General features: G+C 35.4%; 1 protein-coding gene across 1 annotated transcript in view; it reads right to left on the bottom strand.

Moving 5' to 3' along the window:
• Window positions 1-215: 215 nt before the first annotated feature.
• The window catches only part of LOC146424748 (guanine nucleotide-binding protein G(q) subunit alpha-like), a 116,374-nt gene continuing 97,212 nt past the window's right edge, over window positions 216-19,377 (bottom strand). Inside the window, exons 6-7 of the mRNA XM_085043089.1 lie at window positions 8,693-8,846; window positions 216-5,193 (exon numbers count right to left, since the gene is read on the bottom strand). Of these exons, the coding sequence (XP_084899215.1) occupies window positions 5,003-5,193; window positions 8,693-8,846 (345 nt within the window). The 3' untranslated portion in view covers window positions 216-5,002. The remainder of the gene's footprint in view (window positions 5,194-8,692; window positions 8,847-19,377) is intronic.

Below are 19,377 nucleotides of genomic sequence, written 5' to 3'. Positions count from 1 at the left end.
ACTGTCAAATTACCATCTCCACTATAACAAAACTTAAATGTTTTGAATGTCTGGCTGTGAATTTTAATACTTAGACAATGATGATGGAGTATGTAATTTTGGAGTAATACAGCTATCCAACATTTACCATAATAAGAAGCATTCTGGGAGAACAATAAGCCCAAATATTTCAGAAAAACTAAATTGCAAGGAATGAAGATACTATAGTATGAAGATGTGGCCAAAAATATTGTATTTTTAACCAGCAACATTTTTGAGGGGCACTAACTGTATAATATTAGCTTTTAAAAAAAACTATTTCTGTCCCTCAAGCAACACACAATACATGCATTTAAATGACACTTTAAGAACAGCAAATGGTATTTACTTTTAAATACTCTTTAGTTTAAAAATGCATCTGACACTCCTTCCTTAAAAGAAAAAGGATTTAAAAACTGGTGAAAAGGATTTCCTGCAACATGTTAAATGAGGAACCCAACAACAGACTTCAGCTTAATCTGTATTTCGAGAAAAAAAACCCCAAATTTACATTAAATTTCATGTGGCTGACTGTATTTTTGACTGTTTTCAAAATCTCTATTCCTTACCTGCAGCATGACTACTGTGAGAAAGCTCAAGATAAACTTACAGTAAAATCCTTTAATCAACTAAATTGTGACCCCAATGTATTGACTAGACAGAAAAACTTCTTGTTTAACTGACAGAACTCAAAGTGCTCTAGATAACCAAAAGGCAAAACAGAGGAAATATCAGTAGCTCCACTTCTCAAACAAAACATATTGTTTAGCAAATTTCTACTAAACTAACAAGCTGGACAGGAACAGATGGCTTTAGTTGTTTAATGTCTGTTCAATTTTAGAATTCATGGTTTATGTCAAAAGAGAGACTGTATTTGCGAAAGTGTCAATTTCTAAAATACCATGGTTAATTTAACACCAGGACATTTAAATTTTCTAACTTACTTATGTCAGTCTCTCCAAAACATTTACTTTACTGATCTCTTAACTAGAGGTAGGTCATGTGTAGGCCTTGTTAGTATGCTGTGAACACTTGATTAGTTCACTAATGTAATAGTCTGCAGGATAACTATGCACAAAGCTCCAGGAATAGCAGCACATGTAATAAATTAAATGTTTAAATTTTATTTTTTTCATGTGGGTTAACATCTCTTTGTCTTCTCCTAATATTTCATTCTTTTGTGAAGAATGTTTAATAAGGAAAGGGTCATGAGGTTGAGTAATCTGAAAGTCTTCTGCACCTTACAACTCAAGGCTGGGAGTCTAGCAATATCTATATGCAGCCCTTTTCCCCCATTTAGAGTTTTTGCAAATCATGCAGTCAATTCTGACTGCTATCCAGCATTAAAAGTCTCTTCTCCATTTTCAAACTTTAAAAAGTGATTCACAATCATGTGGCAGTATGATTAAAAAGTACAGTCCATACACCTTGACAATGAAAAGAGACTGAATTATAAAAAGTTAACTGCCCTTACAGCTGCATCATCCTACATCTGTAAGGACAGCGCCAGTTAATTGGTGAAAAAGGCAAGTTCAAGGTTTCTGTAAAACATGTATTACAGCTTTCTTGTGCTAGTGAACATTGAGAATACACAGGTTCCCATTTTCCTTCCCTCCTCCCCCATTTATAACATTCAAAGAAAACACATCATTTTGGCAAAGTTGAAAGGGTTTCTGTCTTGATGTTTTTGCCTTCAGCTTCATGTTAGAGGCACAAACTTCTGGACTTAAGCACTATAAGGCATAGTAGAAACCACCAATTAAAACAACAGCAACACCACCACCACCACCACAATGGAATATACTACAAGTGGGAACAGCTGTGTTACTTAAAAAGAAAATGTTTTTGTAAACTGTCATACTGCAATGCTGTGTTAGGTGATTCATGTAAAGCTTGCTTTGGCATGCCGAGTATTTTTTTTTCCAGAACATGCTCAAATGATCTAAACATTGCCACAGGTTCAACTCACCTAAAAAATACCAGAAAATAGCCCAGTGGCACACACTCTTGAAAACTTTTGCAATCACAATATAACTATAAAGCATGAGTAAACTTTTGTTTTGTTTTTATACAAAACTTGGAACCACATTTCCTTCTCCCCCACCCAATATCCTGTAAGAAAAAAAAAAATTAAAAAACCCCAAACTTTCGTTAGACACCACTGTCTGGTGTGGGTGTTTGGTTGTGATTTTTTCTTTTTCTCTTTTATTGTCTACAGTTCCATTTATAGCACTGAATCCAGTGTGGGCAATGTATTCCCAGGTTAAAAAAAGGGATATTATCAACAGTGGAACTGTGAAAAAAGCTCTGTTGCATTAATAGCATAATCAGGTCCAATTTTGTTAAGCTGTATGTAAGAAAGAGTCACTGCTCTGATCCCCTATTCAGAATGTCAGTGTCACTTTTTATAATCTAGATCTATCTACCTGCTTTAGCTTCGTTAAATAAAACACTTTAAAACTCCTTAAAATAATTAATAATAGTGACTTTTCAGTTGTTGTTTTTATACCTAAGGTTTCCACAGTTTCTGAAAGACTAATTCATTGATCTGATGTTTTGTATTTTATCATGGTATTTTTAGGGCAACAGCATATATGCATCAGTACTTATGTACAATGCTTTGAAATATCTCTGAATTCACTTTTCCAATAGACTATCGGAAAAGTAACCTAATGAATCAGTTAAATAAAAATCAAATTTATATTTAAAGCTTATGTTCCAATTTGAGATATAATGGCGTAAGTTCTAATAAGATTGTTTTCTACAGCTGTATAAAGCCCTGACAAGATTTAAGCATTGTTTTGCATGTGAATTATCTCTGTCTTGGTGTCTCCCAATTTACTTCTACTCAGGAATGTGCAAATGATTTTATACAGCACGATGCTAGTACCGCTCTGTACTACAGTATTTTGTTTTGTAAATAAAAACAACAACAAATCCCTAGTCAGAAATAAACTGACAAAATTTACATTCTTCTCTCTTAAAAAAGTAAATAAAATAACATTATTTAAAATGTGAATTAGCTATAAGACATACAATACAATTACATAGATACATATCAATACAGCACATTCAATATGCCAAAAATTAATGATTACAAAGCCAATATGGATGCTGCCATATATATATATATATATGTATGTACAATGATTATAGCATTCATAATTGCACTATACCTACAACCAGTTTTAAATTACAAGGTGTTTTAAGAGGGAGTAAAAAATAGCAAACTGTTCTTGTTATTGTTTTGGAGTTGGGAGGGTTAAGGATGAAAAATGTCTCATTAGTATTTATTGTTAACTTTGGTAATCAACTAATAAGCCATTCTTTTTTTCCACCTCCCATCCGCTGCTATGCGGCAGCAATTTTTGTATTAAGTGCACTCTAGTGCCAGTTGGCATTGCAGATAATCAATCCAATTACATGTCTGAACTCGAGTTTTCTTGCTAGCAATCATGCACCTGGTCAAAAAACACCTTTCACCCTAAACTGCAGAATAAAGGCTCATCAATGTGTGCTGCATTTTTGTTGTTAAAAAATTGCACATTTAAATTTCAAGAACGATTTTCATACTGCTTCATTTACATTTATAAATCTCTTCTAAAGAACATTGAGAGAGGCTATTTTGCATGAAAGCCTATCAAATGCCTGTGAATCAATTAACAATCAACCTTATCAAGAAAAAGTTTCTGAACATGATCTCTCATCAATAATTTCTGGTAATACAACTAAAGGTGCCTTGAAATTATTACAGAAAACAATCTCATGTCATAACTGACAAAAGGAGAGATCTAAACTGTCTTTAAATTACTAGACCACATGAAGGTGCGTAGTATACCTCATAGCATATTCACTTCCATGTTGGTTTTGGCATTAGAAAATGGTACACTTTCTAAAAAAGGGAACATATGAGCTGAAACTGTGTATGTTAATCATTTGGCAGCTGACTCAATCAGGTCAGTTCCCAACCCATCCATTTGGCATTTAAATCAGTATCTTATGTTTCAAGCGCATTGGTTTTATAAAAAGCCAGATTTGGCAACATGAATTTTGTACAATAAAAATAATTTTTCTACTGTGGAAAAAGAACACTTTAAAAAGCTCTAACTTAAAAAAAACACCCCACACAACTGAGAAAAACACTGTTTCAGGCTGCAGCCACTGGGGAAAATGTAGTGTCTACGACTTTCCTATTTGGCATTTGTGAATAAAATGAAGAGAGAAAAAAATGGCACATGGCAATTAAATGGAGATTCTAACATATTCCATGTACATCCCAGATTGTGTCTTAATTATTTCATTACTGTCTTCTGTGCACCTTTCTTAACTGTAAAACTGTGGTTCAATTTATTATCCTTACACAACTGTAATTCTGTTTTGCAATCCCAATATTCTAGTCTCAGAAGTGAAGACAGAATGAAGACACCCATGTAAAGAATTTAAAAATCACAGTATCAATACTTTGTGATCCTTCAAATAAAGTACATACTGCAAAATTAGAATGACTGATGACTTAAATTGTGATGATAGTGTTTTCCTGACCAAATCACCCAACAGAAAACATTGCACCCAGGAATGCAACTGGGAAAAAAAAAGGCCATTGTACCTTTTAGAAGATAAGGAGGTTAGGAGAGGAGGGGGAGAGAAAGGGTTAGGGAAAGAGGAAACCAGCTTGATTTTGCTTCAATAGCAAAAAACTGCTATTCTTTGTAAATGTACGACTGAGAATCTGAAACACATTGAGTCACAAGGTTTTGCCTAAAAAATGAGGAAATGTGCTGTGAATGTACTTCAGCATCTTTTGTTTTTCCTCCATATAGTTTAAATAAAATCATAATATTAACTACAAACTCTGTGGACATTCACAGAGTCCAGGCCGGCAATAAATTAGTATTATGCAAATTGTTTTCACAGATTATAATACAGTCCCTCTTGTGTATCTTCAATCACGAAAAGTTGGTTTTGCAGGATCCCCCAGGCACAGTTAGACCAGGTTGTACTCCTTCAGGTTCAACTGTAGGATTGTGTCCTTGACAGCAGCAAAGACGAAGCGGATGTTCTCTGTGTCTGTAGCACATGTGAAGTGAGAGTAGATAATTTTGTCACTGTCTGGATTCAGGTCTACGAACATCTTCAGGATGAACTCTCTTGCTGCCTGTGCATCCCGCTGTGGTCCTGTAAGAAGAGAAATTCAGTTTTTTTAAAGTCAATTTCATATTTCAACTTCTTTAAAAGAAAATAAAAACAGCTCAGTCTGTGGTCCTCGCATAAGAGAAGATGGGGAACCTTTTACTAATCAATAGTATCATATACTGGCTGCATTCTTTGTGGTAGGAACTATTAAAAATAAAGATGGAAGGAAATTTCAGAGGTTCGCCAAGTCAGTGCTGCACTTTCCCTGCTGCCTATCTTCTTCCTTCATTAAGATGGATCACCTGTTTTAAACCAGGTGATTAATAAATGCACAGAATGAAAACAAAAAATTAGCTATATAATTAAATTTTTTAAATGTTAGCAGAAATGGTTTATGTTCAGTCTAAACCTACTATATTTAAATTTTACCCAAGTTATTTTAGCACTTCAAAATTTACTAGTTTTATATGGATTTTAATAAGAAGCATAGTGAAATTATAACCTGAACTGGGTCTGACACTGTCATCAATAGAACTTAATTTACTTTAAGTGATAAAAAAAAATACACAGCTGCTCTCCAGCTGAAACTGTTGACTGCAAAAGGCTCATGCTCTAATCAATCACTTGGTATCTAAATTATGTATGTTAATGATCCTATCAGATCTAAACTAAGGTTGTAACTCTCAGAAGGACAGAGTCAATACAACCAAACTACATTTTCAGCTTAAAAGATCACAGAAGGTGAAGTAATTACTTCCAGCCTGCAACAGTGAGGATTCATTCATGTTTACAGCCAAAAGAGAAGTGCAGAAGCAAGAACATAAGCCACATGCTGGTGAATTCTGTTCCTTTATTCTAGTGCTGCCACCAAGTCACTGCTCCCTTACTCTCCTGTTTCTGAAACATGGGTTTCTACAGAAGACACATTTTTGGTGCTGTTGCCTCCTATTCTCTTCATTACTCCTGTTGTTACACAGCAATATAAATACCAGCTGCCAGCTGTTATGTGTAGCTCTGTCCTTCAGTAATCATAAAATCAATAGTTTGGGGGCTAGCACACGTCCACATGTTTCAACAATTGGATAACAGACCTTATTTTTACTACTTCAAGCTTACAATTTGTAACATTTCTGATTTGCATAACTCTGTAAAATTTTATAAAGAAAGGAATCTATGAAACAGAAAGCACATACTTTCTGGTGTGCTGCAAATCCATGTGGAGGTGGAGTAAAATTCTGCAATATATGGTGTATGCACATGAACAGATGTACATATATGCACATCCATACACAGATGAGACATTTTCTGAGACTTAGGGATGTAAACAGGTCATAAGCTGTCTGGGGCAGGACAGAAAGTTGGCACTCCAACACTTTTACAGGTTCTACAACACAACTGACTCTAGCTTTTATCTTGGTCAACCAGACTCTATAGATGAAGAGCAGCAATAGTTAAGTCTTGTAATAGCATAAATAAATGTGAGGATTTGTGAAGAAAACTCTTGAGCTTCCAAAGACAATGATCTCCTCAAAATAACCCACTTAGTTTTTTAAACAGTTTCCTAGAATTTTGTTAAACAGTTTCACAGCAGCTACACACAGCTTTTTGTCAAAATCTACTGGCCTAGTATAAGACACAACCCAACTCTGCACACCTCTACTCTTACGTTATTTAAACTTTTATTTGACTGAGGTTCAAGTACAGCAAAGTATGTTTAGGACCTCAGAAACTTACTAAAAATTAAATGAGGTAATGTTAAATTTAGACTGCACAGTAGTTCTAGTCTAAGTAAGAGACTTAGAAAAGAACTACCACATGAAGTAGTAGCTTTCTTGCCCAGTTCTCTCCCTAATCAGCAGTTTTCAATGTCTGTCGCTGTATGATACAATGAAGATCTACGTAAGTGCTACGTCAATATTTTTCTCTTATTTCCCTCCCAACTTTAGTCTCTTTTAGTATTTGTCCTCTCTCTCTCTCCCAGCCTGTGAGTCAGTTCTCTAGGGCCAGCATGCAAGCATGTCTTCATGAGATACACTGACCTAGGAGCATGGTTTGGCTTCCCTTCCAAAGCTCTTAAAATGCACCATGCAGTGGAACTGCTTAGCTAAATTTTAATCTGTCCAATTTGCCACCCTGGCCAGCTGTTCTCATCCCTAGGCTACTTTCTCCTTTGTGTAGGAAAATGGATGAGAGAAGCAATCCAGTCAAAAAATACCTGATTCTGATAACTTCCTCAGATCTCCCACTTCCCACATCCCCAGCGTGCTGGGACAGAAGAGGGGACCACATGGTGACCTCTGCAAGCCATAGACCCCACCCTGTCACCAAAAGTAATCAAATCAAACTAACTTTGTCTCTGGAGTTAGGTCGTGCAAGATCTGTAGAAGTAAGAAACAAAGATTCTTCAAGACTTGCAGGTCTTCACTCTCATATCCCCTGCTAGTCCATAATCTTTTTCCCCCTCACTAATGGCAAAGGAGAGGAGAAACGAAGTTTCTACAAACTAAGTGGTTGAGGTTTTTTTCTGGACAAGTCTTTTACACAAGCTTTGTCAACATTTGAGAGGAGGTAACAGCAGACTTTGGGATGTCATCTAGGGAACTTGCTACACAAAGTATATTCCAAAGAACAAGTGTATTTGTATTCAACCGCCCGTTCTCTTCTGTACAGCACTATGAAACTAAATTTACACTGACTCATAAATAATATGATCTGATCCTGCAGGCTTTTCACTGTTCTCTTCCCGTTTAACAGAAAACAAAATGTACATTTTTCCTATTATTACTTTCCATATTTGAACATGAGAGTTTTAATCTTCTTCTCAGTTTCCCAATCAGCTATTCCTTCCTGGTGGGACAAAATTGATTTTCTTTTTAAAAAATAGGAACATTTAGTTCTCTTATTATTTGAGTTTGATTTTTCTCTTGTTACCAAGGCCTCCTTCACTCAGTTACTTCAAAATACTTAGCTTTTCCCCTCATGAGAACTTTCTGAGAGTAAGTTTTAGTAGAAACACTTACACAGCCCACATTTTTTTCAATGGACAACACAGTTTTAAAAGGTACAATAAAAGGGTGTAAGGGCTGGTATTTTTTTCTCTGAGTGTTACAGAGAGCTTATGAAACATCCCCTTATTCAATCTTACATAAAAGCAAACGTCAAAAGACCAAAATATGAAAGATTATACATACAACTGAGGAATGTGTTTCTATTTATTTTTACCCTTGTATTTCAATTTAAACCCTCACCCTAACTTATGAAAAATGACAGAATGGGGTTCACTACTAATATGACAATACTCATCTAAAAGTCAGCCATTTCCCAATACAAGTTTTGCCATCCTACCCAGAACTAATTAAGGTATAAAATGAAATCCTAGCAGTCTAAAAATCTCTCAAAAGTTCAATCACATTTTACAATTTTTAAACATTTTTAAGGAATATATCAAAGGATCTATGTGTCTAGCATTCAGACAAGGCTAGCACAATTTGCCATTACTACAATGTAAACAGAGCATAAGCTCTGATGCCTTTATACTTACCGTCATACTCTGGAAAATAATCAACTAGATGAGAGTACATAATTTTCTCCTCTAATAGATCTTTTTTATTTAAGAACAGAATAACTGAAGAGTTCTGGAACCATGGATATGTAATAATTGTCCTAAAGAGTGCTTTGCTTTCTTCCATTCGATTCTGGAATAAAAAGGAGAGCAGAATTTTGGTGGTCATGAAATATTATTTTTTTTTAATAAATTCATGCATCTTCACTTCATTTGGCAAAAGGATCCATTTCCTGTTTTGCACTTTCCCATCAGTATATAAGGTCCAGTTAATGAAATTAAAAGTAATAAGCAAGCAGTTAATTAAATACGCATGCATTTTTCTTTTGCAAATTCACCTAGTTAAGAGTAAGTATTCTTTAAAACACTAGTCATGAACATGGAAGTTGTAACAGGTACATCTGCAAAGTCTGAATATACACAGCTACAATCAGCCAATGCACTGGTGGTTATTAAAATGCAAGTGAACCATGATAGGGACAAGTACAACATCACAAGACATAACCATTTCAAGGTTTAAGAATGTAATTTACTTTAAATGCCTTTCCCGAATTTTGAATATAGAGTTAAGCAATTCTTAAAGATCAGCTTTAAAATAATTGCAAGTAAATTTGAAATCTGGGAACATTTTGTCAATGCCAAAGGTTTATGACATAGAATTTTAAAAAACTGTTGATTGTTAACTTAGTTTCTAACATTGTTGCCAGATGAAGAATTGTTTGCACCTCGTGAGCTAATACAATACTTATTGTTCAGAACCCACTAGCTTATGGAACCACACAATGCTTATTCTGTAGGAAGAAAAACTGAAAAGCAACCAGCTAGCCCAGTTATGCCAACTTTTACCAGTTCACCAGGCAGTCAGCTATGACTTTGGGGTCACCAACCACCAGGTACCACCAAAGAGACCCCAGGACAAAAGAACACATGCACAGAGTAGAAGGGCCACTTACCAATGATTTTGGGAAAATTGTTATCATATCTATGTTTACTCTGGGACAATCAAGGAGTATGTATGTAAAGATAATCAATGAATATGTATGTAAAATACAGTATATAAACAGAAAATGTCCTGTACTCAGCATGCACAGAATTTGGAGGAGATATCCTCTCATGAATCCGGCCAAAGAAAGAATGCCTACTTCTTAATGCGACATTGGTGTTAAGGAGTTTTATTTTTACTGATTTCGGGTAACAACATCATTGGATTATCATTTAACACCTTAGCTGCTCCTGAAACCACTTTGCATTATAGGTGAAATACCAGTGAAGCCGACAGTTCTATTAGTAACCTCCTTTGTCCTCGCAGAACGATGTTACAATTTTATTCATTCTGAAGACCTGTTAGGCTGACATCGTGGTTAATACAGAGTCAGAAATAGATATGGTTCAAAATACAGGAACTAACTTACTGTTTTTATTATTATTTAATGCTGCAGGCCCCTGAAAATGCCTATTTCACCACCAAATGGGGCTCCAATGAATGACAAGAGGGTGCATCCTGCAGATTCTGCTGTTGCTAAGCCATACAACAATCTGTCAGATAACTCAGGCAGTTTTGCCATAAGTGTATCTTTACTTCCATTAATTTGCATTTTAGAGAGACCAACATAAACAGGAATAGGAACTTGAAAAAACACAAAACAAACATAAAAAAAAAAAAAGAAAAGAAAACACAAATTGGAATCTAATTCAATTTTGAAGTAAAAGTAGGTTATTTAGTCTGATAAACTTTATTGTATGTTGCTGTGGTGCGGGGAAATAAACAACTGAATTTATACATTAAGGAACCAATGCAGAATAATAAGACATTTGCTTTCATGCAGTCAGATCTCATGACTCATATTGATTTCAATGGTGCCAGGATTTCATTCTGAAAGGAGAGTAACTCTAATGTCAACAAAGCTGAGTATAAACCGTAAGTCCTTAGACTAATGGTTAATAAGACTATTTACTTCTATATAGAGTTTCCATATAGACTTCCTCTATACAGACAAAACCTTATGGAAAGACAATGTGAACTACCTTGTACAATTATATCTATTATACTGTCTATCTAAAAAATTTCAGCTCCATGGCACACCTGCAACTCCAGAAATACTTGTTGGCAAGTATTAGTGTCTTCTTCACTAGACTGAACAAATTCAGGTCTCTCATCCTGTCTTCACTGGACATTGGCTGTGGGCCCTTCATGCTTTTCTCAGCAGATTATGTGACCATGAAACTGCATTTATAAACCCTTTGCAAATAATTTCAAAGCAAAATTGAAGCAAAATTTCCTAAGGACAGTGAATTGACACTTTGGTATTTTGTCATTCAGTGGTATAGTCTGCAGAAGTTTTGCAGCAATTGAAAGATGGCCTAGAGATTTTCATGTGCATTTTATCTGCTTGAGCAGATAAATAAATACAGGTCCTCAGTTTGCCATAACATATTACAGTTTTAAGATTTTATTTTACTGTGATTCACTGATTAAGGAAAAAAAATGATATGACTAATTTTTTGACTAATCAATCTCTGCTTAACCTTCTGCTTTCCTTCATCTCTCACCCAGTTTCTAAGAGCAATTCAACCTTTATGGATGCCATAGCAGATAAAAACAATTTTTGTGCCAGAGTTAATTCCTCCAACAATACTGCTTATTATCCTCTAAAATTTCTCTTAAACTGGTTTTCTGTTACTAATGATAGCTCACTCCTTTGCATGCTCACTATTTTCCTTTATTAAGCATATGTGCAACATTAGTGCAATAATATTTTTAATCGTCTTAATTAAACACAAGACTGTATGGTTGAACTACGGTTCTGAAAACCACTTTTCATTAACAGGATGCACTATTTCTGATGTAAAAACCAATTTCATGTTACAGTATTTTTACTGGAAGCAGGGATAGGATTATAAGGAATATAGGAAGAGTCCAGCATTGGGGATCTGACATTCTGTCAGATGCACCATGAAGGAAGCTCTGCCAAACGAAGCAAGACAGTGTGGCCATTCAAAAAAACCCCAGCAACAGTGGGGAGCAGGCAGTATTTAACAGTTTGTTCAAGCACCTAATCTCCTTTTATGAGCAGCTCTATCTCACCAAATTGCTTCCAGAAAAAACTTATTACAGCTTCAACAAAAAATGCTGCAGATAGAAACTTGAGTAAGTAACGTACAGAAATGTGCAGCTGCATGTGGCTCAAGGCTTTGTCAGTAACTGACAGCCATTGTCAGCAGTGAAGCCAACCTTCAACAGCAACCCCTGTTCAACAGCAGCAACAGCTTATGATAGCCTCCCTGGCTTTGTGTGTGGAAAATGAATGGCAGGATCCCTGTTTTCACCATCCCTGAAGATCTGCTGGCCTGGGCAACTTCCCTGCTCTGCTTTTGTCTGCAGTCTGTCCCAAATTGCATAAAAATTTGGTATCACCAGCTGTTCCTCCATTTTTCTTGTTAAGACAAACAGATGCCAGCATAAAATTCTCCGTCTTCCACACAACCTGACAGAGTTGCCAGTCCAATGTAAAAACACCATTATGAAACAGAGTAAGAAATACAGCACACGTACTCCAATAATGAATAGAAATTTGTTAACATTAAGCAGGGTATCCAATCTTGGACAGAGTTACTCTAATATTTAAATACATATCAAGAAAAAACACTGTACTAACTAATGAATCACATGACTGTCCGATTTTGTGACTAGAAACATGTTTTTCTTAAACAAAAATAAAATTAATATTCTTTCTACCATGTACAGTCTTACATAAAAGACTTTACACTGGAAAGTTTTTGTATAATGATTAAAGATTAACACAAACACAAGTAGATGTATAAACCATGTTTTCCCACATTTTTATCCAAATGTAAACTCTTACTCCTCCTCAAGTTTTAATGGATTGAAAAGGAGGACACTTCCTTCCAATTTTATTTTTGTATGTACACTTTCAGTTTCCTTGCTAAAATGATGGATTTCTGGTTTAGATGTATGTATTGAGATTCTCTTTGCTGTCTGTTCTCTGGAAAAAATGCAATTACTCCTGCTATTACAGAACTAACAAAATTGGGATAATTCATAAGCACTTGATTGCCAAATCATGAAGAATATCCACAAGAGTGCTAAAACAGCATTTAAGAGCTGTATCTGCTGGTACCCAGTAAAGGGAAAGCAGCACTTCCCAACTAGCAAACTGCTTTGCCAGAAAGCATTAAGTACAATATTAATCTGAAACAACAGAGAAGCACTGGTGGAGTTTCACCCACTACTGTCTTTATGATTATCTAGAGTGGCATCTAGTGGGCGTACTGTAACTCACATACTGAACGAAAAATGTAGCAATTTCTCTTAAAAATTGTTAGCAATTTAAGTACTGTCTGTTAACAAAATCAGGATTTCATGGATTCTGAGGGACTACACTTTGTTGGAATGCTGTGAGAGGGAAGGTGGTGAGAAGGTAAACAAGACACATTTTTCAGTGAACAATTTGTTCTGTGTATATAACTTGTGTATGCTGGCAAAAATGGTTATTTGAGTCAGAGGGCATTCAGAGATGATAACTGTAGAAAATGAGATAATGACGCAGGAGAGCTTCAGAAAAACGCAGAATTTAGTATTTCAGAAGGTTAGTGTCACTGTAATGGACTATTATCTTGGTTGACAAAACCTTTCATTGTGAATGTTTTTTATGTACAGCTCTCTATTAACTAGGAATGTCTCCACTATCCAAGTAAGACTTCCAGCAATCATTTTCATAGAAGCAATGTCAAGTTATACAGAAAGACCTACAGTGTGTTTCGTGGCTAAAATGTTAATAAAGCTGCTACATAAAAGCTGGGAAACGGTAGAGGAAATCAGGAAGTGGGAGGTAAGTGCAGAATCCTCCACTATGTAAAAAAAATAAATACAGTATTGTATTGGAAGTGCTTCACATTTTTGTCACCAGTATGAAGTATAATCTTGCATCTTTACTCCTGTAAACTAGTAATCTAAGAAAAAACTGCAATAGTTGTACAAATATTTTGATGAGTAACTCAAATGTAGTGAGAGGCCACTTCAAACACAGAGCTCAGGAATAACTCCTTTATTTTGCTTACAGTCTTCAATCTTTCTGTAAATGAGCCTAAAAAAGAAGTTTCTGGTAGAGGACTGTGAAGACATCTCTGTAGATGAGAGCTGTATTTTTAGATCACCTGGGAGAAAAATTCTCACCTCTCTAACAAACTGAATTTGCAACACTGCAATTACAAATACTTGGATACATGGCAATTTTATGTACCCAGTAAAGACACAGATGAAGCAAGTGACAGCTGAAATCCATCAAATCAATGTGTTCAACAACCATCAAAACACAAAAATACTGTCCAAAACAAAAATTGTCTACAAAGTACTCAAAAAACATAGTCCAACTATTGCTGTCAAGCATTTTTAAAAGACAGAAATGGCTCCTAAATTACTTTTCATGATATAACATGAATGCCAGAATCGGCTTTTTCAAAATAACTACATGTATTTGACTCAAAAACATGAAGGTATTTTAAAATCAAATTGTCCCTGAATAAAGCTCTTTTCTGGACAGTTCTGACACTGGTTATTCAGAGAATAAAAAGTGGCACTTACTTCTATGCCAACAGCACGTTTACCAGCAGCATTTCTGGCAGCTTCTGTAAGCTGGTTCATGATTGTTCAACCCCCCATTTCTATTATGAACCACTCACTTTAACAAAAGAGAGAGAGGCTCTGACTCTTCCTAATGTGCATCTTTCCCAGAACTGATATTTTACATTCAAAAGGCTCTTTATCCACAAGCCAAAAATAAATATGCTTTTGTGGGGACAGGTATGAACAGATACAATACATCCAGTAACAAGGCTTGGCACAGGTAATTAATGTGCTATTTTCTCAAGTTTCCACATAAACAATCAGTTACAGAGATTTGATTTCCCATAGGGAAAAATAATTAAATAAGTAAGTATGAAGACTATTTGAGGATTTTAATTCTAACTCTGAGTCTGTATTATTCCTCTGCCATATGCTCAGTTGTTCTGGATTGTTGGCTGTTGATGAAAAAACCAGCGAACTGAAGCATTACATTTATTTATGATGTAGAAAGAGAGAAGTGCTCTGATCTCAGAATTGTTTTCTTTCAGCCTTCATGCTAAGCCATGTATGACTAACCTGTGAATAAGGAACACAGAGTGCTGGAAGAGAAGTGGAAACATGCCCAGATGTAAACAGCAAGAGAGTTCTGATGAAAAAATGAAATATGTTGTTCAGATAATTGCCTCTATGAAGAGTAAACATACTCTGAACTGTGTCGCCTCATGCCATTTCTTACTTTTGTCCTACATGAAAAGAAAATGTGATTGGAACACAGCACCAATTTGTCACCTGTTAATGTATTACACAAATGAACACTACACTATTTCCATCTAGGCTCATTTACTTTGCAGATGTACTTTTGTTCAGATTCAAAATGTAAGCACATGTGCCTGCATCTCCATACCTGTATAAACACAAATGAGCTAACAGCAAAAAAATATGTATCCTGGGTTTCATGTAATTATTTTAAATAAATTCAATTTTAACTGGAATATTTTTTAACAAACCAAGCAACATTGATCCTTTCTATGTGGGACAATCTACACACAACAAAACTTTCCATCAATCAAAAGAACAATGCCTTTATTCAGTAACTTGAAGCACAAAAACAGTTCAAAAACCACTCTGCAAAGTTTGCTCAGTATAAATTTGCAGTTGTGGCTGAGATATTGAAGCCCTAATTTTCTTAATATCCTGTTTCGCCTTCATCTGATAAAACTGCAAGGTAGTTCTTCAGTGTAAATTAAGTTCTGTGAGGATAACTACATTAATGCAGATATCCACCGTCAAAGTAGGATTCTTTAAGGTATTAAAGAAGCTATGGCAAAACCTTATGGAATGACTACAAAGATGCTCCCCAAGGAAACAAAGAGAAACAAAATCTTTCACATGTCATACTATATTTTTTCTAGAATCAAGGAAGAATTTATTTTGGAGTGGATCTTTATGTGGAAGTCATCAGGTACAACTCCTTGCCCCCAGCAAGACTAACTTTGTCATCGTATCATTTTACTCATGGCTGTGTTCAGTCAAGCTTTGAACACCTCCCTTCAGGATTGAGATCCTACCTCTCTAAACAAACAACTGTGCTTCACTAACTCCTCTGAAGGAATCATCTTTCAGCCTTCATCATATATGAACACCAAGTTAAAAACAGTTTTACTGAGGGCCACTGTATTTACAGACTATTACGTCACTTCAACGATCCCCTGTTGGTAACGTTTTGGACAAAACATTTTTAACAGCAACTTTCTTCTTGGATTATTTAGCTCCATGCTGCTTCTGCAAGAGACTCAGTCAGCTGTCCCTTCTTCCTTTCATCTACTCTGTTCCACTTGCAGAGACCCCATGAATTCCTCAAGGATTTGCAATGGCTATTCAAAATGTTGCTTGAGCCACCTCCAGATCTACCGGTTCTGCTCCCACCTCAAATTACAAAATTATGCCTTCCTGCTGCTGGTGCCATGCAAACATCTGGTACTGGTAAACGAACCTGCTATTCTACATTTCAAAAACCTGGAAGACTTGATGGGGGATCACTGCAGCACTTTGTAAGTAACAGACACAGCTTTAGACGCCTGTAAACTCAGGATAAAAAGCTGTAAGACAACAGGAAGCTGAACAGAGACTGTCAGGGCATAAAGTTACAGCAGCAGAATTCTTAACAACACAAGCAGAAGTCTTCACACAATCTGGCTGCTAAACGACTGTACGTCACATCACAGCAATGGAGCAGGTTTAGACAAGTTTCTGAGGAACTCCTTCAGTTATGAATGACCAGAACTGTACCTCATGCAAAAGTCTATGTTTGAATATTTCAGAAGTGACTGATCAGGACTGGAACAAAAGATATTCAGTCTGCTTATTAAACCAGGTTAGATGATGCAGGTCCTTAAAGCAGACAAACCATTTGTTTCCATATTATATACAACTGAAAGCCAGTGGACAAGAAGATGTGGAAATTATCTTCATGGCATCATTTTTTTTTTTAATGTTCCTTGGGCAATATGGCATTTGCCAAGCTCTGAGAAGAGACAGATCCTAGAAAACACCTTAATATGTGTGAAAGAAGAACAGGCAGGAAGTAATGGCAATATTAGACACAGCTTGAAGACACAGAATCATAGAACAGTTTACTTTTAACAGTTATGTTAAACAGTTTCCAACAGTTTACATTGGAAAAGCCCTGTGGGAAAATGTGTCTAGGACTTTTCAAGCCAATGAATCAATTTTCCTTTTATTTTAAAATCTCAGAATTCTCAAGCCAGTCCTGCCTGCTTCATACATTACAATCATTTTCAGCAAGAACTGCAATCTGGAACCAAACCTGTAAATACATGGATTATGTAGATGAGTAGATGGTAGTTTCAATTAAACTTTAATGAAAATTAGATGACAGTTTGATAATTAAAGGGAAGGGAAGGTACCACTGTTTTAAGAGAAATTCCACTGCATTCTGATGTTAAAACTACCAATTCTGGCTGCAGCTAAATCAAATGTAATTTCTTAAGACATAGGGCAAGCTTTAAGAAAGGCTTTAAAACAAAAGCTGTTTTAAAAAAGGTACATTACTCTACTTAACAACAATCTCCTCTTACCAAGGGGGTTCATAATTTACCTACAATCCTGTCAGACTTCATATTTTACAATTTAACCAAAATGTATTATCTCTGACAAGAATAATTTAAACTAGCATTTTTCCCCAATAGATTTTGTGCAATGGGTGTCCATGATATTCATACTGAATTGAATGTAAAAATTATGTTTTATCAATGCATACGTCATGTTCTCCAATGACTCTGTTGCTTTTCAGCCTCTGAAAATACCTCAGGAAAGACAGCATTTGCTTTTTCATAGTTAAGAAAATTTTTAACTTTCATTTAGACTATTAATTCACTAATTTAGCTGAACTGAGGAAATTGTATTCTGTCTTTTCTGTTTTTGCTCTGAGAACCCCAGAAAAATAAAACATTTATATAAATAAAAACATACATGTAACCATTACAGAGCTATACAAGCTATATGCAATCTTATATACCTTAAGATTATTGATGCACGAATATGGAAGAAAAAATTTACAAGCTTCAATAAACACTGTCCTCTATTTTGCTGTTTCTAAGTACTTAACAAGCTGTGCAAAGATAATGAAATCCTCTTTTTTATGAAACTCTGCTTTACAGGTATACTGTTAAGTCTCTAATTCTTCCATGACTGCAAGTGGTTAGTGGTTCTCTTACAAATCTGGAACTCATTTTTCTATTTATTGCACTGAGACACTGAGATTTTGTATGTTGAGAGCTACCTCTAACACATATTCAAATGCAGCATGTCCTGGAAATCTATAAAAAACCCTTTAAAAAAATCTAGAAAAAAAATCCTTTATTGAAGAAAATAAGTTGATTTTAAACATGGAGAAAGTTCTAAACTGTGCCTTTTGATAAAACTGCCAATTTATCCAAATTTGCTGGCATAATTCAGAGGAACAGCATCACCTACGAGACATAGGCACATATCACAAATCCATTTATCAAAGAGATGATTCCTTCATTTTTTTATCTCACTTCTAATTCTAGTTGAGTTTTCTGAAAAACTGAAAATGTGAAACTTTCAATAATTTGATTTATACCATGTTCTCCTTTATCAAACTGTATCAGGCTGATGGAATATTTACTTAATTTACAGTACTATTAATGTAATTAGTATATTATGTCCTCTGGTTCAAATTTTGTCCTCAATTTTAGCAATGAATCTAGATAGACTTTCTATTTTATTAAGGGCAGAATTTGGAGCAGTTAGCTATCTCTCCTATGTGTATGATAGAAGAAAGAAGCATTTCATGACTGCATCAACTGAATTTTTTGCAGAGTTATGTTAAAATATACCGTCCTTACTGATTCTTTCCATTTTGTACTTATGCACTAAACCAAGTTATGTACAGTCTAGACACACACTTACCAGAGATGGCACTAGGTCTGAGTATCATCTGGTAGAGAAATCATACCTAAAATACAGTTGGACAGCCATGTGTGCCTATCTTCAGGACTGAAGCTCCCAGCTCTTCAGATATTTGTCACAGGAGCGCAATTTCATGGATGTGTCATTTAGAAATCATCCTCGACATGTTTCTGAGAAACGGGCAGTCTGAACTCTTGTCTTATTTTCTAAGTATGGGCCCTTACACAGGGGTTATATGCTTCAATACTTTGAATTTTTTAACTCCTTCAAGGGCAGGAAAACAGAAACAGTTCCCAGCTCCACCTCACATACATCCAACGAGAGACACTAACAAAGCGTCCGAACTGAGTGTAACCTCGTCTGATTTATAATCCAAATGTATTTCTCTTGAATAAGGTAAAAAAGGAAAGAAATGGATTTACAACTGACCATCCATCAGACACTACATTTTGAAATACAAATCAAGAGTCTTTAAGGCTCTAAACCAATTTCATAATCAGAAAGGTCATATAACCACACACACATACCCACCAAACAGAAAATAGTAATTTTTACAGATTTCTATTTACTCATAAAAATGATATTAATGAAAAACTGTATTAACTAAAAAGGATGCCACAAATGA

Source organism: Lichenostomus cassidix, chromosome Z (assembly GCF_008360975.1).
Source record: "Lichenostomus cassidix isolate B80296 chromosome Z, HeHo_3.0, whole genome shotgun sequence".
Lineage (NCBI taxonomy): Eukaryota > Metazoa > Chordata > Aves > Passeriformes > Meliphagidae > Lichenostomus > Lichenostomus cassidix.
Note: the sequence above shows the minus strand (reverse complement) of the source record. Positions and strands in the feature narration are given on the sequence as shown.